Source organism: Sarcophilus harrisii, chromosome 1 (assembly GCF_902635505.1).
Source record: "Sarcophilus harrisii chromosome 1, mSarHar1.11, whole genome shotgun sequence".
NCBI lineage: Eukaryota > Metazoa > Chordata > Mammalia > Dasyuromorphia > Dasyuridae > Sarcophilus > Sarcophilus harrisii.
Window position 1 is genome coordinate 80,034,694 of NC_045426.1, and position 25,940 is coordinate 80,060,633.

A 25,940-nucleotide genomic window follows, 5' to 3' on the forward strand; every position below is an offset into this window, starting at 1 on the left:
CTCTCCAACTCATTTTACAGATGAGAAAATTAAGTGACTTCCCCAGGGTCATATAGCTAATAAGTGTTTGAGGCTAGATTTGAACTCAGGAAGAGGAATCTTCCTAACTCCAGACCCAGCCCTCTATCCATTGTGCTACCTTGTTGTTCAACAGTTTTAGATTATACATGCTAAAAAATACAAAGATAAGTTCAAGTGGCAGTTAGGGAGAAGAATTTCCATGTAGGTAGGTGTATGTATGTATTTATATATGCATTTATATGTGTATAATTTTTTTTTGAATTATGGAGTTAAATTTCCCAAACTTTTTCTTCTGTCTTCATTTTTCATTTTTATTTGCAGTAATAAAAGAGCCGTCCAGGGAGGTCGCTTATCAGCAATAACTATGGCACTCCAGTATGGGTCAGAAAGTGATGAGGATGCTGCTTTAGCTGGTAGGAGCTGAATCCTGAACAAATCTAACCTTTTTTCTTTTTTTTAAACAAATCTTGCTGAATGAATGAAATTTGCTTTAAGTGCTTTGTGGTTTTTCTCTGTGTGCTTATGATTTTGTTAAAAGTTTTAGAAATAGAATATTTGATTAAAATTTTAATAACTGCTATGATTAGGAAAGGTAGCACAGGTTTATGTTTTATTTTGATTTGACACTTTTAGCTGGATAAAGACAAAAAAATTCCACTGATATAGATCCTCATTTAGAAAGCATAGTGACCAGTTGGATTGAGTAAATCTCAGAAGCAGTTCGAATCTCATATAGAGAAGTTCATGTCATATTGGAAACTCTAGTAGTTAGTTATATTTTCACTGTAATATCATTTTCTCTTGACTGCTAAATTGTAGTATAACTTAGATACAAATCTAAAGCATTATTGCCTGACATTGCCTAGAATCAGCATACCTTAAATTGCTAGTGTCCTTTAAAGAAACCTAATCAGAGTAATAAAACTTAACATAGTAGGGTAACTTTTAAACAGAACAGCTGTACAAATATATCTCATTGTCTGAAAGTTTTACTTTTAAGTTTTTTAAATGTGTACTGCTGATATTTGTATTTGTATTTCAGTTCAACAGATATTGAAATTCAGAGTTAAATAGCTTGCTGAATTTAGAGTCCAACAATCTGGAATCACATTCTGACTGTCAAATACTCCTAAGGTGATTGCAGTCAGGCCATTTCAGTTCTTTGGGCTTCAGATTCCTCATCTGAATTTGGGACTTAAGGTTTTCTGTACTCCCTTCCTGCTCCCTGTCTCTAATCCTCGGATTTCCTTAAGATATTATTTTAGCTGCTAGGAATATAAAGGTGACATAAGGTCTAGTTCCTATCCTTAAGAAGTTTCAGTCTACTAATGAAGAATGAGACATATATATAAATATTTGTACAACCTAGCAAATGCAAAAGGATCATATAATTTAAAGCTTTTGACATCTTAGAGATCATCTATCTGAACCCTCTAATTATAGAGAAGAAGATATCTCTGGGGCTGAGTTGAAAGATTTGCCCAAAATTACCATCTTGTGAGTTGCAGAACCAAGACTCAAACTTCAGTTTTCTTAGAAAACCAAACCAAGGGATATGAGAGATTCAGCATTTGTCTGTTATACAGAGAGGGTATTTGCCGACAAAGAACTTAGGGTCAAATCATGTGACTTTACCTCCCTAGGCATCATCTTGCCTATTCTGTAAAATAAGTGAGTTGAACTGCATGATCATTTTTTTAAGACCCTTTAAAGCTCTAAATCCTACCTATGATTCAAGAAAAGAGAGACCACTAAAAACAAATCATCTAATATACCTGTTAATTCTAATTTTAAAAATTTTAAGATATACCTGAACAGATTTCTCAAATTGCATCCCATTTCACTGTTTCACTTTGTAGTCCCAAATACTGATGAATTTTTGCTCCATGTAGGTACTCCCTCCAGTGAAAGAGATCACATAGCTGCTCATTCAGTACAGCTCTTGTCTACCTCCTCCTGTAAAGGCTTCCTATGCACTTCATTCAATGGTGTCTTCTCTTAACATTTTTCCTCACATGGTACATCTGTCATTTAGTCCTACCTCTACCTGACCAGCCCATTGCTTTTTCCACTCATACATTTCTCTAATGGTATCCTTGACTCTTCTAAGGCACATTTCATTATTTACAATATATTGTAAGCTGCTCACATTCACTATTCACCTCTCCATTAATCTTTGAATGATTCTCAGCCTTATTTCTTTGGAGACCATAATATCACATTACCTAGAACAGCATTAAATCACTGGAATAATATTGTTATTAAGAAGATTGAACTTTCTTTTAGGAAGAAATTTGGGGATATTAAAAGAATTGTGTCATGAAATCTAGCCCATTCTCTTCCTGCTGCTATTCAATTTCAGACCCAGCTCATTGGTAATATTTATCCAGCATATCTGTACTGATGTGTGAGAATCAGCCACAGGTTCTCTCTCCAAACAATAGGTATTCTTTATTCATTTTGCTCTTCCTACATAGATTTTTAGTCCAAACTTTTGGGTTATTATGGATCTCATTTAGAAGACTGCAATATTATGGGACTTGATGCTTCTAGAATAAGATCATTCACAAAAAGGAATATTTAAAAGACGTTAGTATCTGTATATAATCTCTCATTTGAACTCTGTGGTGGTGTCCCTCACAATGATGGCAAACACTTGAGTGGGCATATATCGCCTCCCTATTTTATACTTTGGTACAGTGCTAAGCACATAGTAAGCTCTTGATAAATGTTGGAGTACTTAAGTGATTGAGAGAATGTTCCAAGTAGTCATCTCTTTTGAAGAGCTATGTACTATAAACCATTCATTCTTATTACCATCCACATAACTGGATTATTTGAGAGTGGGCTACAGAAATTAGATATTTTCTTTCATGATCTTTGGATATTGATATTGTAATTTGCTGAGCTTAATTCCATTTCCTGATGGAAGCAAGATCTTTTGTTCTGGCCTAACAACTGTTTAAAAAAAATGACAATTATAATGAAAAAGTAATTATAATTTTACAGTGCTGATAAATCAGCAAGTTCAGAAACTGGAGAGCCATTTCCAGTATAGAATGGTACTTTGGATTGATTTGAGAAGTGATGCAGTTCATTCTTAGGATCAATTGAGGCAACAATAAGATGGAATAAATGACTTAAGACAGATTCCACCTCTTGCATTGAGTCTTTAAAATACAGTCTTGTACTTTTGCTGGAATTTCAAATTTATAGAGTATTATATTCTGTTCAAAACAACCTTCTTGGTTCCTCCTCTTACACCTGTTATTAGCATGGACACTAAAACTTGCTCTTGCATATTTTGTAGGTTATCAGAATTCTTTTATTTTATTCTTTTATTTGTACAACAAGTTCATTATAATATATGGATATGAATGTGTGTGAAGAGAGCACATAAGAGCATACTATGTATAATAAAAATTGTTCTTCTGGCTTCCATGAGTGACAAACATTAATACTACCTAGCTCTCATTGTCAGAAAATTTCAAGTATATTTGCATCAACGTCTTCAGCAATATGTTTCCTTTTAAGTCAAGAGTTCATATTACTGTTGCTAGTTAGCTTTCCATTACCTCTAATCTGTTTACTTTCCTACATAGAGGAAGATACTTGTAACTTATAAGAACTTTCTCATTATTGGGACAGTTAAAAGGAGTATATGTAGACACAGAGGATACAACTCAACATTGAGTTGAATGTGAAGGGATAATATCCAAAAAATAAACAGACGTAAGAAGTGAAAGAGAAGTATACTGCAAGAAAGGAGAAGGAAGAGGTGGAATATCATAAATTATCTGCCATAAAAGAGGAAAGGAAAAGCTTTTAAAGTGGAGGAGGAAAGTAGGGAGACTCACTCTCATCAGAATTGTCTCAAAGAGCCAGTCACTCATTGGGTTTAGAAATCTGTCTTACCCTACAGCAAAGTAGGAGGGTAAGGGAATATAAGAAGGAAGAAGGGTAATAAAAAAGAGGGCATATTGGAGGTGTGAGTTGTCTGAAGCAAAACACTTGAGGGACAGGGTGAAAAGAGAGTGAAAGAAAAAAAAATTGGGGAAAGCTTAGCAATAGTAATTATGAAAAGAATTTTGAAGCAAGTTTCTACAATAAAAAATCCATTTCTCAAACATAGGAAAATGAGTCACATTTATTTAAAAAAAAAAAAAAGAGCCATTATCCAGTTGATAAATGATCAAAAGATATGAACAGTTTTCAGATGAAAAATCAAACTATTTATAGACATATATACATATAAACTCACTATTCATTAGAGAAATGCAATTAAAACAATTCTGAGGTAACACTTCATACCTGTTAGATTGACTAATAGGCCAGAAAAGAAAAATGACAGATATTGAAGGAAATATGGGAGAAATGAGACATTAATGCATTGCTGGCAGAATTGTGAACTGATTCAATCATTTTGTAAAACAAGTTGGAACTATGCTCAAAGAGCTATAAAACCATGCATCTTTCTTAACAATACCACTACTCAGCATATATTCCCAAAAAGATTTTTAAAAAAGGAAAAAGACCTATATGTACAAAAGCAGTTATAGCAGTTCTTTTCTCAAGACAAAGGATTGGACATTGAGGAGGTGTCCGTCAGTTGGGGAATAGCTTAATAAATTGTGGTATGTAATTATGATGGAATACTATTGTTCTATTGAGCTCATGCAAAATGACATGTACTGTACGCAAAATGATAATATTGTCACAAATTGTCACTCCTGTTAATGACTGCTGTTCTCAGCAATACAGTAATCTAAGACAACTCTAAAGGACTTTTGAAAAAAAGAATTGAGTATGTCTGGATACAGTTTGAAGCTTGCTTTTTTAAAATTTAATTTTATTGAGGGCAGTTTTTTCTGGGTAGGGGGAATCTGGTTTTTTAAAACAGCATAATTTATGGAAATATTTGCATAACTTCACATGTGTTTTCTCAATGAGAGGGGGTTGAAGAGGGAAGAAGGGAGAGAATCTAGAACTCAACATTTTAAAAAGAAATGTTTTTTAAAATTTTCAGATGTAATTGAGGGAAAAATAAAATATTAAATAAGTAATCAAAAAAAAAAAAAACCCATCCTGTCTCTGGCCCTTTGCATCCCTCCTGCTTAGAATGTCCTCCTTCTTTCTCCCTGCCTCTTGGAATCCCTCCCTTCCAGGCTCATTCCAAATGGCGACAGCACCTCCAGCCTTTCCTGATTCCCCTCTTCCACCTCTCCCATCCCACCTAACTTGTGACTGTGCTGTTCTTTGCCTATGCACGAAGACACTTTGCCCCTCTAAGTTATAAGGAAGAGTAGAAGTTGCTTGACTTGTGTCTGAGCATCCTCCAAGTCAGGCACGCTGCTTGGCCGGCACTGTGGCCTTCATAAATGCTCCTGAGCTGACAGTGCTGTCAACCTGCGAGGCCTCCCAAATAGGTTCGTGCCGGGCTGTGTCAGACGTAAAAACCTGCATGTGGTCCTGGGGAGCCATTGGGGTCTGTTGGTGCTTGTGCACTAAGAAAAAGGCTCTGGGGGGGAGGGGGTGGAATATGGCAGAGAGGAACAAGAGGCCACAAGATAGTTGTGAGGCTCTTTCAGGAGTGGGGGGGGGGGGGGGGCAATGCTGTGCTCTCGTTCCCCAAGCCATCCCCTTCTGTCTGCTTACATAACTACTACCCTCATTCGCTTGTGAAAATGGAGAAAAGATGGGCATGAGAGGTGAAGATAAACATAAGGGGCAAGAGAGAGCAAGGAGATGAGGGCGATACTAACCAGGCAAACCAGGCCAACTGAAATTATGGTCTCTCCTTGACAGAAATAGGAAAATTTGGGAAAGGGATAGGTGGTAGGGCCTCAAGCAAAATGTCTGCTGGACATTCCGTGTCCCATAAGTAGTACATGGTAATCTCTAGAGCTCAAGTATGAGGGAGTGGATAGAATGATCTGAGTCTTCTTTATAGAAATGAGGGGAAAAAAAGAGGAAATGGCAAAGGATAGAATTGGGGGACAACCACAGTTAGTCAATAGGATATGGATGATGAATTGGCAAAGAAGGCTGAAAAGGAGTGGTCAAATAGGAGAAGAAACAATAGAAAAAGCTGTCGCAGAGAGTATCCAGGAAAACAGGGTGGTCAGCAACAGTGAGGAAAGCCATCACAATTGGCAAGCAAGATTTGGAGAGGATGGTTTCAGTAGAATGAAGTGAGAAACCTGATTGCAGACAATTCGGAAAAGAGTGAGAGGCAAGGAAGCCAAGACAACAAGCATAGACAGCTTTCTGTAGGAATATGGTTTTGAAGGGAAGAGATCTTAAAAGGATATCTCTAGGAGATAGGAGATCTAGGAGCATGTTTGTTAACATCAGGGAACAAGCTTGTGACTATATAAAGAGAGATTGAAGTCAGCAAAAAAAAAAAAAAAAAAGCCAGTTGCTTATAGTAGAGGGCACAAGATTGATGCATTAAATCAGAGATACATATCAGAAAGGGAAGATTCCTCAGGTAGATTAACACCAATAAAAACTGACATCAAGGAGACAAACTATAAAAAATACCCAAAGTACAGTAGTGCAAAGACATCAAATGAAGGGGCAAGACAGACTTAACAGGATATGGCTTGATTATATATATTTCTAGTATTTGTGACCTTGACTATTAGTTCTTTGGGAAACTGTATAAATCATTTTATTACCCATACTATTAAAGCATTCCTGGTGTTATCAATAATTGTAGTGAGAGTATTTGAAATCAATTTCTCTTTAAGAATATATATCTTAGTTATTCAGATTAATAAAGTACTTTTAAGGGATTTTGTAAAATTTCATTTTTCAAAAAACTCTCATAAAACTTTTTTGTCTTTCTAGCTGCTCGTTATGAAGAGGGGGAGTCAGAAGCAGAAAGTATTACTTCATTTATGGATGTTTCCAATCCCTTGTATCAACTGTATGACACTGTTAGGAGTTGTCGGAATAACCAGGGACAACTAATAGCAGAGCCTTTTTTCCATTTGCCTTCGAAGAAAAAATACCCTGATTATTATCAGCAAATCAAAATGCCCATTTCATTGCAGCAGATAAGGTAAGAGGACAATCTTTTTTCTGAGTATTTCTTGGTTATTTCCAAGTGAGGGCATTTGATTGAGTTTGAACCTTTGGGTTGTGTTCTTTCCAGGAAGGAGTTAAGAAGTTAAATATATTTGGTTTTAGGATATGTGAAAGTTTCTCAATAAAATATTTTTACTCTTTTATTTCCATAAGAGAAATGTAGTCTGTCAAATGACAGCTGGCATTTTTAGCATAGTTATCAACTCATTGTAGTGCAAGTAAAGATTACTTCTGGTGATTTAATTGGTCTGGTGACAGAGCAGAAAAATAAATAATTAAAAGGTAAATGTCCATGCTCTTTGGTCCAGCAGTGTCTCTACTGAGTCTATCCCAAAGAGAGCATAAAAAAGATAAAAAGACCATATGTGCAAAAATGTTTGTAGAAACCCTTTTTATAGTGACAAGGAACTGGAAACTGAGTGGTTCAGTTGAATTATGGCTGATCAGTTGGAGAATGTTAATGGTATGAAATGTTATTATTCTATAAGAAACTTTGATCAGCAGGATGATTTCAAAAAAGCCTAAAAAGATGAACTGATGCTGAGTATTATGGCATGATCAACTCTGATAGACTTGGCTCTTTCATGATTCAGGCCAGTTCCAGTGGATTTGTGATGGAGAGAGCCATCCACACCCAGATAGAGGACTGTGGGAACTGAATATAAATCACAACATAGTATTTTCACTTTTTTGTTGTTCTCATTTGCTTGTGGCTTTTTTTTTTTTTCACTTTTTGATCTGACTTCTTATGCAGCATGATGAATATGGAAATGCATTTAGAAGAACTGCACATATTAAACCTTGTGTGCTATCTATAGAAGAGGTGGGAGGGAAAGAGGGAGAAAAATTTAGAACACGGGTTTTGCAAAGGTGAATGTTGAAAACTATTTGTGTTTGGAAAAATAAAAGGCTACTAAAGAAGCATAAATAAAAATATTTTTCATATAACATTGGATCTGGAATAAGAAGGACTTAGATTCAAATTTCAGCTCCACTGGCACCTTGGTTAGGTCACATAACTTTTCTGAGCCTCTTTCATCATTTGTAAAATGGAGGTTATAATATTAGCATCACCTAATCTCACAAAATTTTCCTTTTGATGCCTAATTTTTTTTGCATTTAATATTTTTTTTCCCAATTACATATAAAGATGGTTTTCAGCATTCATTTTTATAAGACTCTGGGTTCCAGACTTTCTTTCCTTCTTTCCTTTGACCTTCTCCAAGACAGCGAGTAATCTGATATAGGCTATACATGTACAATCAGGTTAAACATATTTCCATATTAGTCTTGTTGTGAAAGAAGAATCTGAATAAAAGGAAAACACCATGAAAAACAAAAAACAAATTTTTTAAAAGCCTCACAATACTTTTTACACCAAATGGTATCATGGATGGAAAGTTTCTTATAAATAGTAAAGCACTAAATTCATCGAACTGAAAAAAAAGTCACTGTCAACAATCTGGGAACTGACCAAACTGCAAAAATCAACTTCCTTCTCTGATCATCAATACCTTATAATGACTGTATCTATGTTCATGATATATTCTGGATATTAAGCTATATATGTATAAACCATCTTTAGAAATGAACTGTTTCCCATTTACCTAATAGTTGTGTTTCTCAAAACCATATTTGAGACAGTTTCTGTTTAACTTCCATTTTTCATTTAGGTTTAAGGTACTGAATATTTGGCAAATCAGAATTCTTAGTATATATCAATTCTTATTTTAAGAATATTTTATGTCAAAACAAAAGAATGCATCATTCAGGTAAAATATTGCTTTAATTCATACCATCAAAGTCTGGGACTGTCACTTGGGGAAGTCAAATCTTGCAGTATTCATCAGAGTTAAATAGAATGGCTTTTCTAAAACAAATGAAATAGACAGGAACTTTACATGAGCCCACTAGCCCAAACATCCAGTCTTCCAGGAACTAAAATGTAACAACTTCAAATAGCTAGATTCTAGAATTCTGTTAGGTAACATTATTACTGGAAGTTTTTTTTTCTTTTATAACTTGTCTTTTCTCAGCAATTCTATACTTTTGGTGTTTTCTTTGAAAGCAAGTCCTTTTGAGATACTGTGCAGAAATGATGCTATAATCATTGTATTTAGCATCCTCTTAAAATGAAATGAAATTACAGGCTACCTACTTAATGAGGGAAATGCCTTAGAAACCTCTAAACTACTCCTGTGTGTACCTTCCCTGCCAAAAAAAAAAAAAGATAATGACAAGGAAACCCTGAGACAAATAACCTTCTAATTGACTTTTTTGTTCTTCACAAGAATTAATCTTCTATAGCCCTTTTTATTTAAATATTCTAACTAGTTTAACTTGAAATAACACAAGTTTAGCTGTTCAACCATAGTTCCTTGTTGCCTCACATAGAAAATTTTTACAAATTGATTAATTGCGCTAAAATTTTCAAAGTTTATCTTTCATTCTTTCATGTGAATTTCATGACTCTGTAAGGTAGTACCACTAGTTTTATTATCTCCATTTTACAAAAACTAAAATCAATCAGTCAACAGAATTGTATTTAAGTACCTCTTGTGTATCAGACCCTATGCTTGACCCTGAGCATAGAAATGCAAAGGAGACAACTCAAGAGTCACAGGGATTTTATATTCTAACTAGGGAGTATCAGGAGCTGAATGTGAATCCATGTCTTCTACACTACAATTATACAGAGAGATGCTATGTCAGAAAATTTTCTTTTTCGTACATATTTTTCCTGGTCTTGTTTAGGGATCATTTAGAACTTGAGTTTTATTTTTTAAATGCTTCTTTACTGCATCTCACAAGATTTAGATGTTCCAGTTTGGGGTTGGGGTGCTGGTTGAAAGACAGAATCTCAGAATTAGCAGGGGCCTTTGGGGTCGACCAGTTCAACCTTCCATCCAGTTCCAGAATGCCTCATCCATTGTAGTGGATATGGGATATGGTAAGCAGTGCTGCCCCACTCAGTGTGGTCCTCACCCGAGTTCCCTTATATGTGCTGGGGCATTAAGGAGATAGGAGAGAGTCTTTAATCCTTCTCTGGTGGCTTCCTAGTGGGCCTCAACCCAAGACTCATCTCTAAGAATTCACAACTATGACTTCAAACCCTGGGCGAGTTAACCCTGTTTGCCTCAGTTCCTCACCTGTAAAATAAACTAGAGGGGGAAGTGGCAAAGCACTCCAGGTATCTCTGCCAAAAAAAAACGCAGATGGGGTCACCAAGAGTCGACATGACTAAACAATAAATAGTTGAAAAGCAGCAGACTGTGGAATCAAGAACTCTCAGATCAAAGTCAGGATATCTGGATTCTATCCTGCCTCTGCCATCGACAAGCTTCTTTCCCGGGAGCCTTTCTTTTCCCATGTATAAAATGAGTAATTTGAATGAGATGATCTCCAAAATTATGTGGCAGATGAAGACCGCCTGGTGTTTTGCAGAATTTATTCTTATATGAAATAGGTACCAAAGATATTATTTAATCCTTATAAATTTAAAAATATAACTCATGGATGAATTTATGCCCTTTTTTTTTTTCTGTGATGTGATGGACTCCTTTGAAAATTCATGTGTTCAGTCAGAATGACTATGAAACTTCAATAAATCTCTTTCTGTTGATTCATTGGTCCCATAATTCTCATAGAAAGAAAAACTAGCATCTTACTCCTGTTGTAAACTTAGATTTAATAATTAAAATGTAAAGTAGGCTAATATTCCATAAACTTTACAAGGTATATTATATGTATTTCCTACTTTACTGTGATAGATTATAAATAATTAAAACCTTTTATTAGAATGGTCCAGTGGAATTTTCATTATTCATTTAATAACTCTATATTTATACTTAACTTCTTTTAAGCTGTGCTACTCTAAAAAGAATGTAGCATGCTGCAACAATTACATTTTTTTACTATGAAAAATTACTTAGGTTCTATTATATTATATTTCATGTCTTCTTCATGAACTTCTTTTAGAAATCACATGACCCTATCATTATTATATTCATATCTAAGCTGATTTATTTAGCATTTCATGTCTGTCACCATTTATTATTAATTTTAAATAAATGCAAATTGATCAAAATAACAAGGCAAAATATATGGGTTTCCTGCAAAAAATAACACCTTAGAAACTTTATAAAGTTTCAAACAATAGCTTTTGTTTGTGTTTCATAATACCTTATTTGTGAACAATTATGAAGATCTGGGAAATATTAAGAAGTTGCACAACATTATCTTGAGTAAAAACTATAGAAATAAAAAAAAAAAAATCATGTGTTCTACGGACCACATGTAAATTGTATAGATTTTTGTTTTTTTGTTTTTTGGGGTTTTTTTGAATGGCAAACAATTGTAGTTACTTATAGAACAAGTAATATTATCCTTCCTTTGAATTTTATGTTTTCTAATGAGCAAATCCCTGTTTCTTATCTTCCTAGCTTTTCCCCTATCCCCCAGTGGGGCAAAACCAATCTTGTAACAAATATGCATGTCAAGCTAAAAAAAATTCCTGCATTGGCCATATCCAAAAAAGTCAATCTATATTCACCCTGAGCCCAATCACCTCTTTGAGGAGGTGGGTATCATATTTCATCATTTCTTTGGAATTATAGTTGTTCACTGTGTTATTAAGTTTTTACAATTTTCAAATTTGTTTTTGCAGTGTTGTTTTATAAATTGCTTTTGGGGTTTGATTCACTTCACTCAGTGCTACTTTATATAAATCTTCCCAGATTCCCCTGAAACTATTCTTTCCTTCATTTTTTAAAGCACAAATATTATACCATTGCATTTATATACCAGAATTTGTTTAGCCCTTTTTTAGTTGATAGGCATCTCTTTAGTTTCCAGTTCTTTGCCACCTTAAAAAGGGCTACTATAATTATTTTTATACATACAGCTTTTCTTCTTTCTTTGATTCTTTGTAGTAATGGTATTTTGGGGCAAATGCATAGCTTAAAAGCTTTTTGGACTTTCTTAGTTCTTTCCAGAATGAGTAGAACATTTTACAACTTCTCCATCATTTATTAGTTTCCATTTTTTGTCATATTTGCCAGCCAAATGGGTGTGAGATAGAAACTCAGAATTGCTTTAATTTATATTTCTTCTGTTATTAGTGATTTTAATCTTTTCATATGGCTTATTAATATCTTGGATTTCTTCTGAAAACTGTGTTAATATCCTTTGGCCACATATCAGTGGGGGAACCACTGAAATAATATTCTGATGTTCAGTTTAGAAGATCTAATATTCATCTTGGTAAAATAGCTTAGTATAATATTTTCTTTCTGCTACTTTCATTGTCTTATTAAAATTAACACATGTATTTCAGTCAGGAGAATTTAGAAATCTAACCTTTGTGTATATGAATGCGCGCACACATATGCATATGTAATTTAAACCGGAATTTGTATGTGGTTTTAGGACAAAGATAAGTTACAATTACAGCATGTCAGAGCTATAAAAGACCTTAAAATTATGTAATCCATTTTCCTTCATTTGCAGATAACAAACTGAGGTCCAGATAGAAAAAATAATTTGTCCAATCTTCATAGCCAGGAAATGGGAGAACTGGCCTTCTAATTCCAAATTCTTCCCCCTACTATGTCATATTCCCTTTCATAGTACAGTGTACCTAGAGCCATTTATGGTATTGTTGATGCTGTCATTTAAAAAAAAAAAAACACAAGTCTGAATTCCAAGTATAATAAAATATGAATAGAGTGTCATACTTTGGTCCATTCATCCAACAAAAACGTATTAGCTTCTTAAATACTCGAAGATGTTTATCCTGAAGAATAGAGAAGGAAGTTGATAACTAAGATTACAAAAACATCATTGCACATGTATTGATTAAACACCCTAGGTTGACATCAAAAGAAAATTCATTACCCTGGAATTCTCTTCCAAGATCCCTGCATGTACTTTAATTTATACTGGAACATATACAAAAACAAGATGGTCTTTGCCCTCAAGAAGTTCAGATTCTAATAGGAAAACAAAACAGAGAAAGGAGATTGGGGGTCAAGGAGGGGTATTTTCTTTGGGATCAAGATGATGAATGAACTCAGTGCAATTGGTAACCTGTACATTGCAGGAATGGTAATGTTGATCTGGTTTCTTTGTTCTAAAGAAAGAGATAGAAAGGGGTAGATGGAATAGGCAGGCAGTTCTATGTGATGGATTCTCAGGAGAGCTTGGCCCCAGGATGGGGGCTGAAAGAGGAGCCAAATCGGAGATTGAGAAGGTCCTTAACGTACTTGGGTAAGAGAGGTAAAAGTGAACTTGGAGCTCATCTTGGCCCCTGTCCCCCTTTGTTGTACAGCTGTAGAAGTAGATCTGGAAAGATTAAGTGATTTGCCTGCGGTCACAGATAATCAGTAGTAACAGAACAAGAAGAATTTTTTCATTCTTCTGATTCCATATCCTAGACTTCTGTTAGGAATTTGAGTTAAATTTTCAGAAAGGATGTTTCCCAGTAACTGACCTCTATGAATCAACATTCAAGTTGTATGTCTTCTTTCATAGAACCAAGCTAAAGAACCAAGAATATGAAACTTTAGATCATTTGGAGTGTGATCTGAATTTAATGTTTGAAAATGCCAAACGTTATAATGTTCCCAATTCAGCCATCTACAAACGAGTTCTAAAAATGCAGCAAGTTATGCAGGTAGGTCAAAATAATATTTGGGTGAGTTTGTGTTACATTCAATGGAAATATTTTTTCAAAGATGTGCCTTTGCTTTCTTGAAGATATGAATTATAGGGTACTCCAAGTTACTTGACTTTATTCCTCTTATACACAAGTCCATTTGACCATCTTCTTTTAGTCAGCAATGTAATCTCAAGGACCACTGATACTACAGACAGGGCTGTGCTTACTTGATTGCCAGGCACTCTTTCTACGTGTTGATATTTAGAAAGCCCTCCTTTGACAAGCCCCCCCAAAAAACAGCTCATGTGTTTGTTCCCTGCTACTTGAAATTTCCCACCTTTAAAATGTGCTTTTAACTTAATACCCTATCTTGGTTTTATTATTACTATCTATCCCTTTTAAAATACAGAAACTGATTAGGCATCTCTACTGTGTTGTAAATTAGTTTATAAGTTAAAATTCTTAGCAGGAGATTAGAGAGAACATGACAAACAGAAAAGCAAAATGGGACATAACAATTGGAATAAAAAAGAAGGTTGCAGGCACAAAAAATAAACTTTTCCTACCTCATAGTTTTATTTTTTCCATAGGACTTTGACACCTTGAAGAATCTTGGAGAAGTGATAGACAAAGGCCGCATCAGGCCAACCAGATATAATCCAAACTCCTAAACTTGGGATTTCTGCCCCCCTAAAACTCTAATTTAGTTTTCCTACTTTATCTCAGAGTATTATCCTAAAATATCTTATGTTACAGTCAAATAAGACTATTTGTTATTCCTCCAATATCATCCACACTTTAATGTCTGTCTTTTTATCTTAGAATATATTCTCATTTCTTGAAATTATCTCCGTATTTGAAGACCTAATGTAGATATTAGCTCCTTCATGAAATGTTCCAGCTTTAAGGCTGTATTCGTAGCACAACAGTTAAAATAGAAAACACATAAAAATGTAGTATGTATCTACAGTAAAGGTGTGTCAAGTTTAGAGAAGATATGCTCTCTTTGGCAGGGTCCTGCAGTCTCCAAATGCAAGTTTTCCTATGGAACTATAAGTTCCTTGAGGGCAGGAATCGTGCTTTATTTTGTCTTCCAGCACCTAATGTAATGCCTCACACTCAGTGGGCGTTCAGTAAATGATTAATGAATGAAAGAATTTTATGTAGATAACAGTATTTGCAAAGGCCACCATAGATTTTGTGAACTCATTATTTGCTGTTAAGTACTATATCTTATGTTCTGTGAGCCTGCTAGGTAAGGGCTTCTGCTCTATTTGGCAGAAGAGCTTTAAAAATTCATGTGTTGCTTGAAAAGTAGATCTTCTTTCAGCTCTCTCTTCAAACTTCCATTGTTTTCAGCTAGACTGCCCCACAGAAATAAAAGGCACTCAGAATTTTTTAAAGTTGCATGAAGAGAGCACCATGTAATATGGCCACCAGAAGAAGGAAGCATTGGCATCTTAGGTCTCATTTGTTAAAACTTTGAAGAGGCTAGTTCAGGTATTTTATAGTCCTAAATACTGTTGGCTAGAATTGACTCCTTAAATATCTAGGTCCTTTTTTGACCCGTTCTTTTTGTCCGGCTGACTTTCATTAAATTGTGGTTATTGAGACTTTTTAATGATGCTTTAATATTCATGCATTTTACGTGTAGTTGTATCTTTCTGTGTGAATCTGATCTCTGCAGCTCTTTATTATTCATGTATTCCAAGAGCATTTAGTAGAATGAGCCTGACTCCTGGGATTTGCTCTCTTTCAGGCAAAGAAGAAGGAGCTTGCTAGGAGAGACGACATTGAAGACGGCGACAGTATGATCTCTTCGGCCACTTCTGATACTGGGAGTGCCAAAAGAAAAAGGTACTTTTCTCTTGGCTCTAACTCTCTTCCTTTCATTTGTTTAGCTTGTCTTTTGGCTTGAGGAAGGAAAATATGTTACTGAATACAAATTGCATAATTCTCCACTTAGATTCTTTAATAACTTGTGAAATCAAAATATCAGTTTTAAATTGGACAACTCATGTTGCTTTTTAAAGCACTAACATACTTTCCTGGTTCTTAGTAGCTTGTACCACAGTGACAAAATATTTATAGCTTTCCTTTTCATATTTGCAACAACAACCAAAAAAAAAATGTTTTAGAAAGCCAGAAGAATCAAAAGTAGTTCTTTCAAGATTTAAAATCCTATTCTTACAAAGACTTTAGCAGTTTAATATTAATTTAAATTAGTAAAGAATACCTGGGTTATTTTCAATAAAGTAAGTTTTTATTTTTCCTTATTATTCTGCTCTTTTTAAGATGTCAAATCACAGAATACTAAATCATGTCTTCATGCATTTCATGAAATCACCAAGGTCAGAAAATCTGTGCTGTTTTCTTTAACCTTAGCCTGCCTTCCTTTCTTTGAGAAGGTTTCTGGAAAAGGTGTGTTAGTCGTAAAACTTTCAGCAGCTCTACCCCTCTGGCTCTGTTGTCTTAGAACATTTCTATGGGGCTTCTCAGATTGGTTCTGATACTGTGAGATGCTTTTTCTTGCCAACCTCTACTGTCTTAAGCTCTTCCACACAGTAAGCCCTACAGTTAGTAGGATAATTGATGAGACTAAACCAAATAAAAAGAATAAAATATAGTTGATCATGAGGTCCAACTGAATGAAGTGGAAGAGGTAAATTAGTAATTGCTTATATTGCTTTCTACATATACTTCTTTAACAAAGGATACAGGATTAAATCTATTCAGTTGTTTAAAAATGAGAAATTGCTTAATATATCTGTTCCGTCTTGAACTTTTGGGGGGGGGGGGGGGAATTTGCTTTGAAAAGACATTTATTTTGATAGACTCCCATAGCTTTAATAAGTCAGTGTGGCCTAAAATGATAATCATCATTTTTGGCCTATGAATTTCAACTTTGTAAGTTATTCATTGCTTGTATGAGGGGGAAGGATGGAAAAATATGAAATAAAATCAGAAACATTAAATTAAAAAATGTTTTTGAGTGCCATTTATATTACATCACTACCTGTGTTTTCTAATTCAGTCAACCATCAGAGATACTTTTCAGGCACAGAAAATAATGAAAACAATAAATTGAAATACAATTTACTATCATTATTTTTTTAAAAAAATTTTTTAACTTCCAAAACCAGTTCAACCCAGTATAGAACTACATAAACAAAAAGTGTTGTTGGCTGGAAGTTTACAGGTTTCACTCCTACAAATTAAACCAAACTTCTTTGCCATTAAACTACCTATAAAAGAAAACAAAATAGTGTGCTTTTGGGATAATGATTCTAGTTCTGATGAAAAGTTTTTGTCACTATTCAGGATTCTCAGGAAATGACGTATACAATAAATGGGCAAACAAAAATAAGAGAATACAACCAATATAGATTATACCCTGAAGTAGTAAAAAGCATATGCTATTACCTAGAAATTCAAAGATGAAATGGAACTTGAATGAATGTGAGGTGAATTAAATATTTGTGAGATAAGTAAGGCCTTCTTAGGGAGAGAGGGGGAAGTATTTTGGGAAAATAGACTATTTGGGGAAGCTTGATAGCCTTGTTTTGTGTTCCTCCACAAAGTATAGTTCCTCCACATATATACACTCACTTAACTAGGTTAGTATCAAACTTTGCTGTAGAAATCACAGAGTTTCCTCTGACTAGTAAAAGCTTGAGTGCTTCCAGACCTGAGGATTAATTTTTTTTTCAAATAATAGCTTTTTATTTTCAAAATACATGCAAAGGTAGTCTTCAACATTCAGCATTCACTTGCAAAACCTTTTGCTCCAGATTTTTCTCCCTTCCCTCCATCCTTCTCCCCTAGACAGCAAGGAATCCAATAGGAGTAATGTGATTCTAATGCCACAATACGAGTACAGTTGCATGCCTTGATCCTCATGAAAGTAAAACTCTTCTTTTCCTTCCCCAAAATATCAATGATAAAGCTTGATTTTTGATTTGAAGGGTTTCTAAATATCCCTGTCATCTTTAACCTGTGGTGAAGAAGAGCCACTTGCCTTTTTCTCAGCCACATTTAGTTTATATATTTGTCTCTGATGTTTGCTTGTTTCTTTCCACATGTAAAATGTTTGTTTCTGCTTTCCCAGGAACACTCATGACAATGAGATGTTGGGCCTCAGGAGGCTATCCAGGTGTGCACACATTTTTTATGCATAAATGTACTTCTAAAGATTAACTTTTTTTGGGTGTGGTCACCATTGTTTAGGTGGACAGGGAAATCTAAAACTTTATTTTTAGTACCAGGCTCTTTTAGTAAAAAAGCAATAGCACCTCCAGAGTGTTTAAAAAGTGTCCTCAGTACACAAAGTAACTGGACACTTAGACAAAGGACTTATCACAAGCTTGGCCAAGAGAACTAAAAATGCCTTACATATTAGTAAATTTATTGAAGGCAAGGACCGTTCTTCATTGGTGTCTCCTACATTAGTATTTCTCAAATTTTCCCACAGTGATAGAAAATAATTTTGTTTTGTTTAACCAAAAGTTTGACAGAATATAGTAAAATATTTTTAACTTATTTTTTAATGCCTAGTAACAAAAAACATATAAACAAACTACCATTCAAAAGAAGCAACAACAATAATAACAAACTCAAGATATTTCAGTTCTTTACAGCAGAGTTTGTGAAATATTGCTTTAAATGCAACTGCCCTTCTTACAACCTTAAGTAGGCTAAACACATAAAAGATTTTTGCTAAAGAAACAATTGATATTTAGTTCCTGGACTCAGATCTAGTTAGGCTGAGTCTAGTTAGGCTAACTCATTAATGTTAATGAGTGAGGAAGGTAAGGGGGAAGTTGAAGTTGGCTCATGTGAAATGATGATTATTGGGTTTGTTATAACCTAATAGAGGGCCTTACAGCCCAATGCTTTTATATTGATTAGAGTGCTAGTTAACATTTACTATGAGCCTCTGGGAAGGAGAATAGCAATAAATATGAAACTTTAGGAGAAATGATTTTTGCTCTGCTTGTGAGTGTGAATTGAGGTGGAATTAAGGGAGGGGAAGAGAATGGAGGCAGGCTTGGGATGTTCCAGGTAGTAATAAGGTAGATTATAGATCAGAACTTAGGTTTTGAAAATAGAAGAATGTAGTAAATCTAAAATAGGATTTAGAAAAATTGGTAGTACAATTGTTCGTCCTTAATTTAGAAGGCCAAGGAGAGCAAGATGTGTAAAATGGCTCTTAAGTTTTAAACAGAACTCAGATCTGTTAATGATGGTGGTAGCAAAGTAGAAATAAAATTTGAACGTAGTTTTAGATAGACTCAGTTTTTGGTGTTCATGTATGAGATCTGTACCAGAGAAGTAGAGTGATGATAACATCTGAGAATTATTCTCATTCTAATAATGTTCTTTGAAACCAGGTGAAGAGATGAGCTGTCCACAAAATGAGGATAGTGAACGATGTTCAGAGTTAATGATTAGAAGAAGTCATTATTGGAGAAAGATAAAAGAAACTATTTAAATGAATGTTTTCTGAGCTTATGCTTAGATACACAAATAAATATGTTTTAATTTGAATGAATATGAGATAATCCAGAAGAGCACAGTGTTATAGAAACAAAAGCAGAGTCACCGATGTTAAAAATCAGCCCTGCAGAATGAAAGTAAATCTTCCACTTGAACTGAGAGTCCCTTGATTGGTAGTAGCTGAAGCCCAGTTAGAACAGGTCCAGAAGAGACTTGGTGGTAAGAAGTCAGAGGAAAGGGACACTAGGAGGAAAAAAACAATCAAGAGTTTCATTATATGGAGTAATGGGGCCGGGGGGGGGGGGGGGCAGGGGAGGAGGGAGAGTAGTATCTGGAAGCAGAGCATGTACCAACAGTATTTGTGTAGTACTTTGAGCTAGAACCCTCAACCTCCTCTTCCCATCCAAACCACACACATACTTATCTACAGAACAGATAAGTTATAACAGACATTAAACTTAATTTAAATTCATTTTAAGAGAAAGAATATGTTTCCAACACTATTCTGAATTAAGAATATACTTCAAGAGGGAAAGAAGCATTTTGCTTATATTCCAAGATTAATATTTACTTCCCCCAGATTTTAGGCACTCATCTATATATTCTTCATAAAAATTTCACAGGCTGTCTTGTACCTAAAAAAGGTCTTGAATTTGTGTGAAAATCACTGAAAGTATTTATAAAAGATCTGATGTTTAGGCACTATACTAATGTGTATACCAGAGTTTTTCTCTGCAGTATACAAAATGCTTGACAATCATGATTTCCTCATTTTACAAATGAGTCTTAAGAAAATTAAGGGATTTGGCTTGGATTGCCCAACTAGTAAGATGCACCTAGCTCTCCCGACTGTATATCTGAATTCTTTCACAGAATGCTGCTATAGGTACTCCCTGTATGCAGTTGCTTTAAAAAAAAAAAAAGAAAGAAAGAAAGAAAAAAACAAGTTCAAAAAAGTAGGAACATATGAGAAAGTTCTATTTTAAAGTTCTTATTGGATATCATGAATGCATTAAAAAAAAGAAAATTGGTAAGGAAAAATGGAAAAGCATCCATTTTTATAACAACCATTCTTTTTGTCCAACTTCCAAAGACTTAATGAAGCAGGCTTATTTAGCATAAATTCCTAATAGAGCACTAGGGAAAAAGACCTAAAATATGTTTAGGACTATGTCATATCTTCTGTACTAACAAGTGAGTTAGGTGGAGGGGAGGGGATATTCTTAATGTACAAAAATTTATAGCAAATTGAGTTTTAAGCATCAGATTAAAGTAGTTTCCTGGTTATGTCCTTTTTGATTTCAGATTTGGGACTTGTCTCACTAAATGCTGCCTGCCAGGTGTCAGTCATTGGAGACAAAATGACCATCTACCATCAGTTGTCTGTCTGACGACAGCCAAGAGTAGTCAGACCTCTCAATGTTTATAGCATAATGTAAAAGATTCAGCTAAGCTTGCTGTATAGCTACATGTCTGAGAAAATGCAAATGCTCTGCCTTTGTTATAATTGGTTCCAGATTTATTTAAAAACTATTCCTCCAACTCATTGATAAAAGTTCCCAAATGAAAATGTTAACTTCCAATGCTCTAGCCTGATAGCAAGTTGGTTATAAATATCCAGGGATAAATTCCCAGTCAACCAAAAATGAGAAATCATCCCCTTTCCCATTAGAGTATTTTTGTTAAAAACAACAAAAACACACTTTCTAACTATATTTTTAAGAGATTTTTTTGAGCTGATTATGATTTCAAAATGGAATTCTTGAGTTTGTTCATTTTGAAGTTGAATTCTCGGGAAGCCAAAAATCTGGATTTTGTGACATAGGATCTACAAACATTACATTTGCTTTCTTCAGCTTTCAACCTGGAGGCCTGTTTAAATTTAAAGTCTGAGGTCAAAAGAACCTGTATTCTAAGCCTTGATGTCAGATATAAAGTTTTTCATTGTCTAGTTACTTAAAGTTTGGGATGGGAAAACTATTCCTGTCATATCTTTTTCATGGGATGTCTCTTTGGATTCATTACATCTATCAAAAGAAAGTGCTTCCAAATTATTCTAAAGTTCTAGGCAAAGCCTTCAAGAACAGCTATCACTTAAATGGTGCAGATTTTTTTTTTTTATTTTGTATTGTTTTTTGAAAGAGACATAAAACTAATGCCACAGTACTCCAGAAGACTGTAACAGCAATGAATGATCAGAGGGAAAATGCATCCAGCATCAGAGCAAGACAGCACTTCTTTAAATAGAAATTCTGTGTTTTTTCTTTCAGATAACCTGCTCCAGCTTCTCATGACCTTTTAAAATGTTAGTTTAAAGAGTCATTAGGCATTTAAATGTATTTTAGAATCTTCATGTAAGCACAAAAATATCTTTGCCTGTTTGTTTGGTTTACTGCCTTATGGAATTTTTAGAACTCTTAGAACCTTTATAACTCAGTGTTAGTGGGTAAAGTCTGTTTAGGGCTGGATAAGCTCTCCAAACCACAAAGCTTTTGTTGGGGACAACTTTTGTAGACTAGGAAGCAGACAGAATTGTTTGCCACTCAGTCTTTGCACAGCCATTTATGCTTCCTTTTAGTTCTCTGCCTCAGCTGCTGACTTGGAGGCCACTGGTTCCAGTCCAGCTGTAGAGCATCTCTAAATGCTTATGATCGGAAAGCAGGAGACCTGGGTTCTAGTGCTGACTGCCACTAACTCACTGTTGACCCTTAGCACATCGCTAAACTTCTCTAGACCTCAGTTTCCTCAGTTGTAAAATGAGGGGATTGGACTAAATGTTCTCTAAGGCCCTTTGTGGTCTAAATTCTTTTATCTGGTACCACACTACTCTAAGTCCCCCTTATCGGTTTCTAAGTTTGTTACTTAATAACTGAAGGAAAAATGAAATCATGGGGTGGGAATTCCACACACATTAATAAAAAATTGGCACCAACTACCAGCTTGGATAAGTTTTGGACCTACACCTCCAAATAACACTAGACTAGTTTCTACTTAGATTGGCACAGATTGTTGCAGGTCAGAAACACAGAATGAGAGTGAGGATTGGCCTGGGCAGTTCACCCAAGGGAAAAAAGAGAAACTAGGATTTGCCATGACATACCAGTGAAATATCTGTAACATAGAAGTGTCCCCCCACATGCTGGTTGGGAAACACAAATCCAATATGCAAATGTACACATTTTAAGCAAGCTTCTTAGAAGCCAAGATGATTAAATTTTAGTGAAGACCTTAGGTATTAAAGATTTTCTCTTTCAACTGTGGTTCCTTGATAAATGTTAGACATATTTGTAAGAAAAGACCATTACTCAACTGCAGCCCTGCTGTATGAGTCTTAAAAGCTAAAATGGGGTGATAGTTGTTAAAAGATTTCATTTTTTTTGAATGTTGGATCACATCACTTCATAAACATTGTTGTCCAGTGTTGTAAAGACAAATCTCTTTCCCTAAGATTCATTAACCTAGAGATCTGTTGCCAGTTTTGACAACCACTCTATAAATTTGCCTGGGCCTGTTTGTTAAAAGTTGCCTGTCTTCTGACAAGCTCCCAAAGTATTGATTTGGCATGTGGCATTATTTACAGGCATATATGGCAAAGGGAGGCATAATCATTATTAAGTGCCTGCCAGATAGAGACAAAAGACCTGCATTTCAGTTTCCGCCCTTGTGAAAAGAAGAAATTGAGTTGTCTATTGTTTTGCTCCCTCAACAGTAAAAAGAACATAAGAAAACAGCGAATGAAAATTTTATTCAACGTTGTTCTTGAAGCTCGAGAACCAGGTACAGGCAGAAGACTCTGTGATCTGTTTATGGTTAAGCCATCCAAAAAGGACTATCCTGATTATTACAAAATCATCTTGGAGCCAATGGACTTAAAAATTATTGAGCATAACATCCGCAATGACAAATATGCAGGAGAAGAGGCAATGATGGAAGATATGAAGCTGATGTTTCGAAATGCCAGACACTATAATGAAGAAGGCTCACAGGTACTGTTCATATCACAAACACATTTCCTTTTGGGGCTTCAAGGCAAAGTTTTACACACACACACACACACACACTCTCTCTCTCTCTCTCTCTCTCTCTCTCTCTCTCTCTCTTTCTCTCTCTCTCTGAAATTATGATTTCATCATTGTGGGTACTTTGTCCACCAGGACAAATCATGGCCCCTCCACAAAAGTCTTCCTTCATTGCCTTCTTATGGCCCAGAAGGAACCTAGAATTTCCAAAGATTATTCCAGTAGGATATAAGTCTCGACAGATCCTACTATGCTTCAGATATGGATCCTAGAGATAGACTTTGCTCCATTTGAACCAGCCTACATAAGTACAGAAAAGCCCATCCCCAGAAGATTGACTACAAAGTCATGAATTTTTTTGGCCACATTGACCCATAAAACAGACAAAAATTATAATTGTATTTTATAGGTCACTTTATTTGGTAGTTATGGCAATTATTATTCCTGAATAAAAAAGCAAACAAAAAGTTTTTATTTTATATGTGTAAAAATAAAGTTATAAAATGGTGTTTTGTTTAAATCACATTCAGTTCTGAAAGTGCTGCTCTCTCCAAACTGAAATGTCACTTAGGATAAAGAAAAATATTCATCAAAAACAATCCTTTACAATGTATATATAACATTCTTTCCTGGTATTCGCCATCTTCTTCACAGAGAAAGGGAGCTATGTTCTTTAGGACAATATTGTCTTTTCATTTGTTCCAACTTTGGCTTTCTCTTGTGATCTTTTGTTTACATTATTGTTTTAGTTCTGCTCATTTCAATCTCTAAAAGTTCAAGCTTGTTCTCTATAAGTTTATATAATCCCCATACTTATGCACATTTCTCATTCATTTCTTATTCCATAATATTTCATTATTTTGATATACCACAATTTGTTCAGCCATTCTACAAATACTGACATTTTGTTTCCATTCTTTGCTGCTACAAAAATGCTGCTCTGAATATTTTGATATATATTGGACTGTTTCTTTGTTGGTCTTCTTGGAATATGTATCTAGTTGTAGAATTATTGAGGCAAAGGACATGCGTTTTTTAGTGTTTCTTTGCAAAAATGTTCAAAAGTTTTATAATGTTCATGTGGATTCTCTGCTTATCTATTTCATATGTAGCTATTAGACTACTTACATGTTTTGCACAACTAGGGTTATTTTGATGATTGGTGCTGTGCAAACTTTAAGTAGAATAACAGAACTTGATCTAAACGAGAGGGTGAAAAAAACTTGAAAATAAAGTTGGATCACACTTTCCAAAGTGATTGGGATTTTAAAAATTGCTTCAAGACAGGGACAGAGACAGCTATCTGCTGAAGCATAAGTTGTAGATTAGCTATAATCAGGTTATCAGACACATATATCGCAGAATTTAAGAGAGAAAAGGGATCTCAGGGGCCATCTAATGCAATTCATACATGATGGAATCCTCAGTAGAATATAACTAACAAGTTCTAACAAACAGAAGTTTTAACCCTATAAAATATGAAGCAAATGAAACTAGAGAAAGTTAGCTCAATTAATGAAGAGGAATTAAGAGAAATTCAGAGTTAGAAGGTCCTCAATAGCCAATTCCTAAGTCAACTTCTAGCCAAAAAAAGAATCCTTCCTGCAGCCCCCAAGTGGCTATCTAGTCTTTGCTTAGAGCCTCCCAGTGAGGGGGATCCTATCCATTTCAGTCCATTCTATTTCAAATAGCTCAAATTTGTTTGGAGAATTATCTGACATCAAACCTAAATTTGCCTCTTTGCAAGGTCTATCCATTATTCCAAGTTCAGCCCCTTGGGGCAGAACAAGTCTGTTTTCTTTTCCACTTTATTTCCTTCATTGAAGATACTCATTCTGCACTGAACTATCTCTTTTGTAGGTGGCATATTCCTAGTTTCTATGACATAGACTTGAGGCTCTCCACCATTTGGACACTTCAGTTTATCTGCTTCTTAGAAACTGTGGTAGCCAGAACTTAATGCAGTGCTCTAAGATGTGATTTGAACAGGGTAGAATACAGAGTATGATCTCATTCCTGGAAGCTTTGCCTTTCTTAATGCAGCCCAAAATCACCGCTTTTTTCTATTGGTCATATTAGCCAATTCCAAAACAACCCCCCCCCCCTTTTTTTTTTCCACACAAATTTCTTTCTAATTATACCTTCCCTATCTCATCTTGTGAAATCAATTTCTTAAACCTAAGAGTGAGAGTTTACATCTGTTCCAATTCAGTTTTATTTTATTAGATTCAGCCTAGTTTTATAGTCTCACTCTTAGCTATCCCTTCCAGGGTTGAGGTATCTGAAAATTTGGTAAGGATACCATTTATACCTTTTTCTAAGTCAGTGATAAAAATGTTAAACACCACAGTGTCAAGCACTCCACTGGAGACCTCCTTCCAAGTTGATATGAAACCAATGAATGACGCCTTTCATTGGATGATTCAGCTAGTTTTGAATCCATCTAATTGTTCTGTTGTGTAGAACATACATCTCTTCATCTTTTCTACAAGAATCTCATGCTATTTTATGAAGTGCTTTGTTAAAATGTAGGTGAACTATAACTATAATTGTAGTTCCTCTGATTTACCAGTTTAGTAACTTTGTTAAAAAAAAAAAAAAAGAAAGAAGGTTTTTGCTGAAACCATACAGTTCTTAATGATCACTACTTCCTT

General features: G+C 34.9%; 1 protein-coding gene across 33 annotated transcripts in view; it reads left to right on the forward strand.

The window, feature by feature from the left end:
* Positions 1–25,940, forward strand: part of PBRM1 (polybromo 1) — a 123,060-nt gene that overhangs the window by 33,516 nt on the left and 63,604 nt on the right. For 26 of the 33 annotated variants that reach the window (XM_031957569.1, XM_031957611.1, XM_031957615.1 and 23 more), the window contains 6 exons: positions 343–434; positions 6,874–7,087; positions 13,645–13,786; positions 15,531–15,628; positions 17,880–17,924; positions 22,977–23,253. In XM_031957569.1, the coding sequence (XP_031813429.1) occupies positions 343–434; positions 6,874–7,087; positions 13,645–13,786; positions 15,531–15,628; positions 17,880–17,924; positions 22,977–23,253 (868 nt within the window). The remainder of the gene's footprint in view (positions 1–342; positions 435–6,873; positions 7,088–13,644; positions 13,787–15,530; positions 15,629–17,879; positions 17,925–22,976; positions 23,254–25,940) is intronic. The other 7 variants (XM_031957728.1, XM_031957633.1, XM_031957711.1 and 4 more) reach the window with 1 other exon arrangement.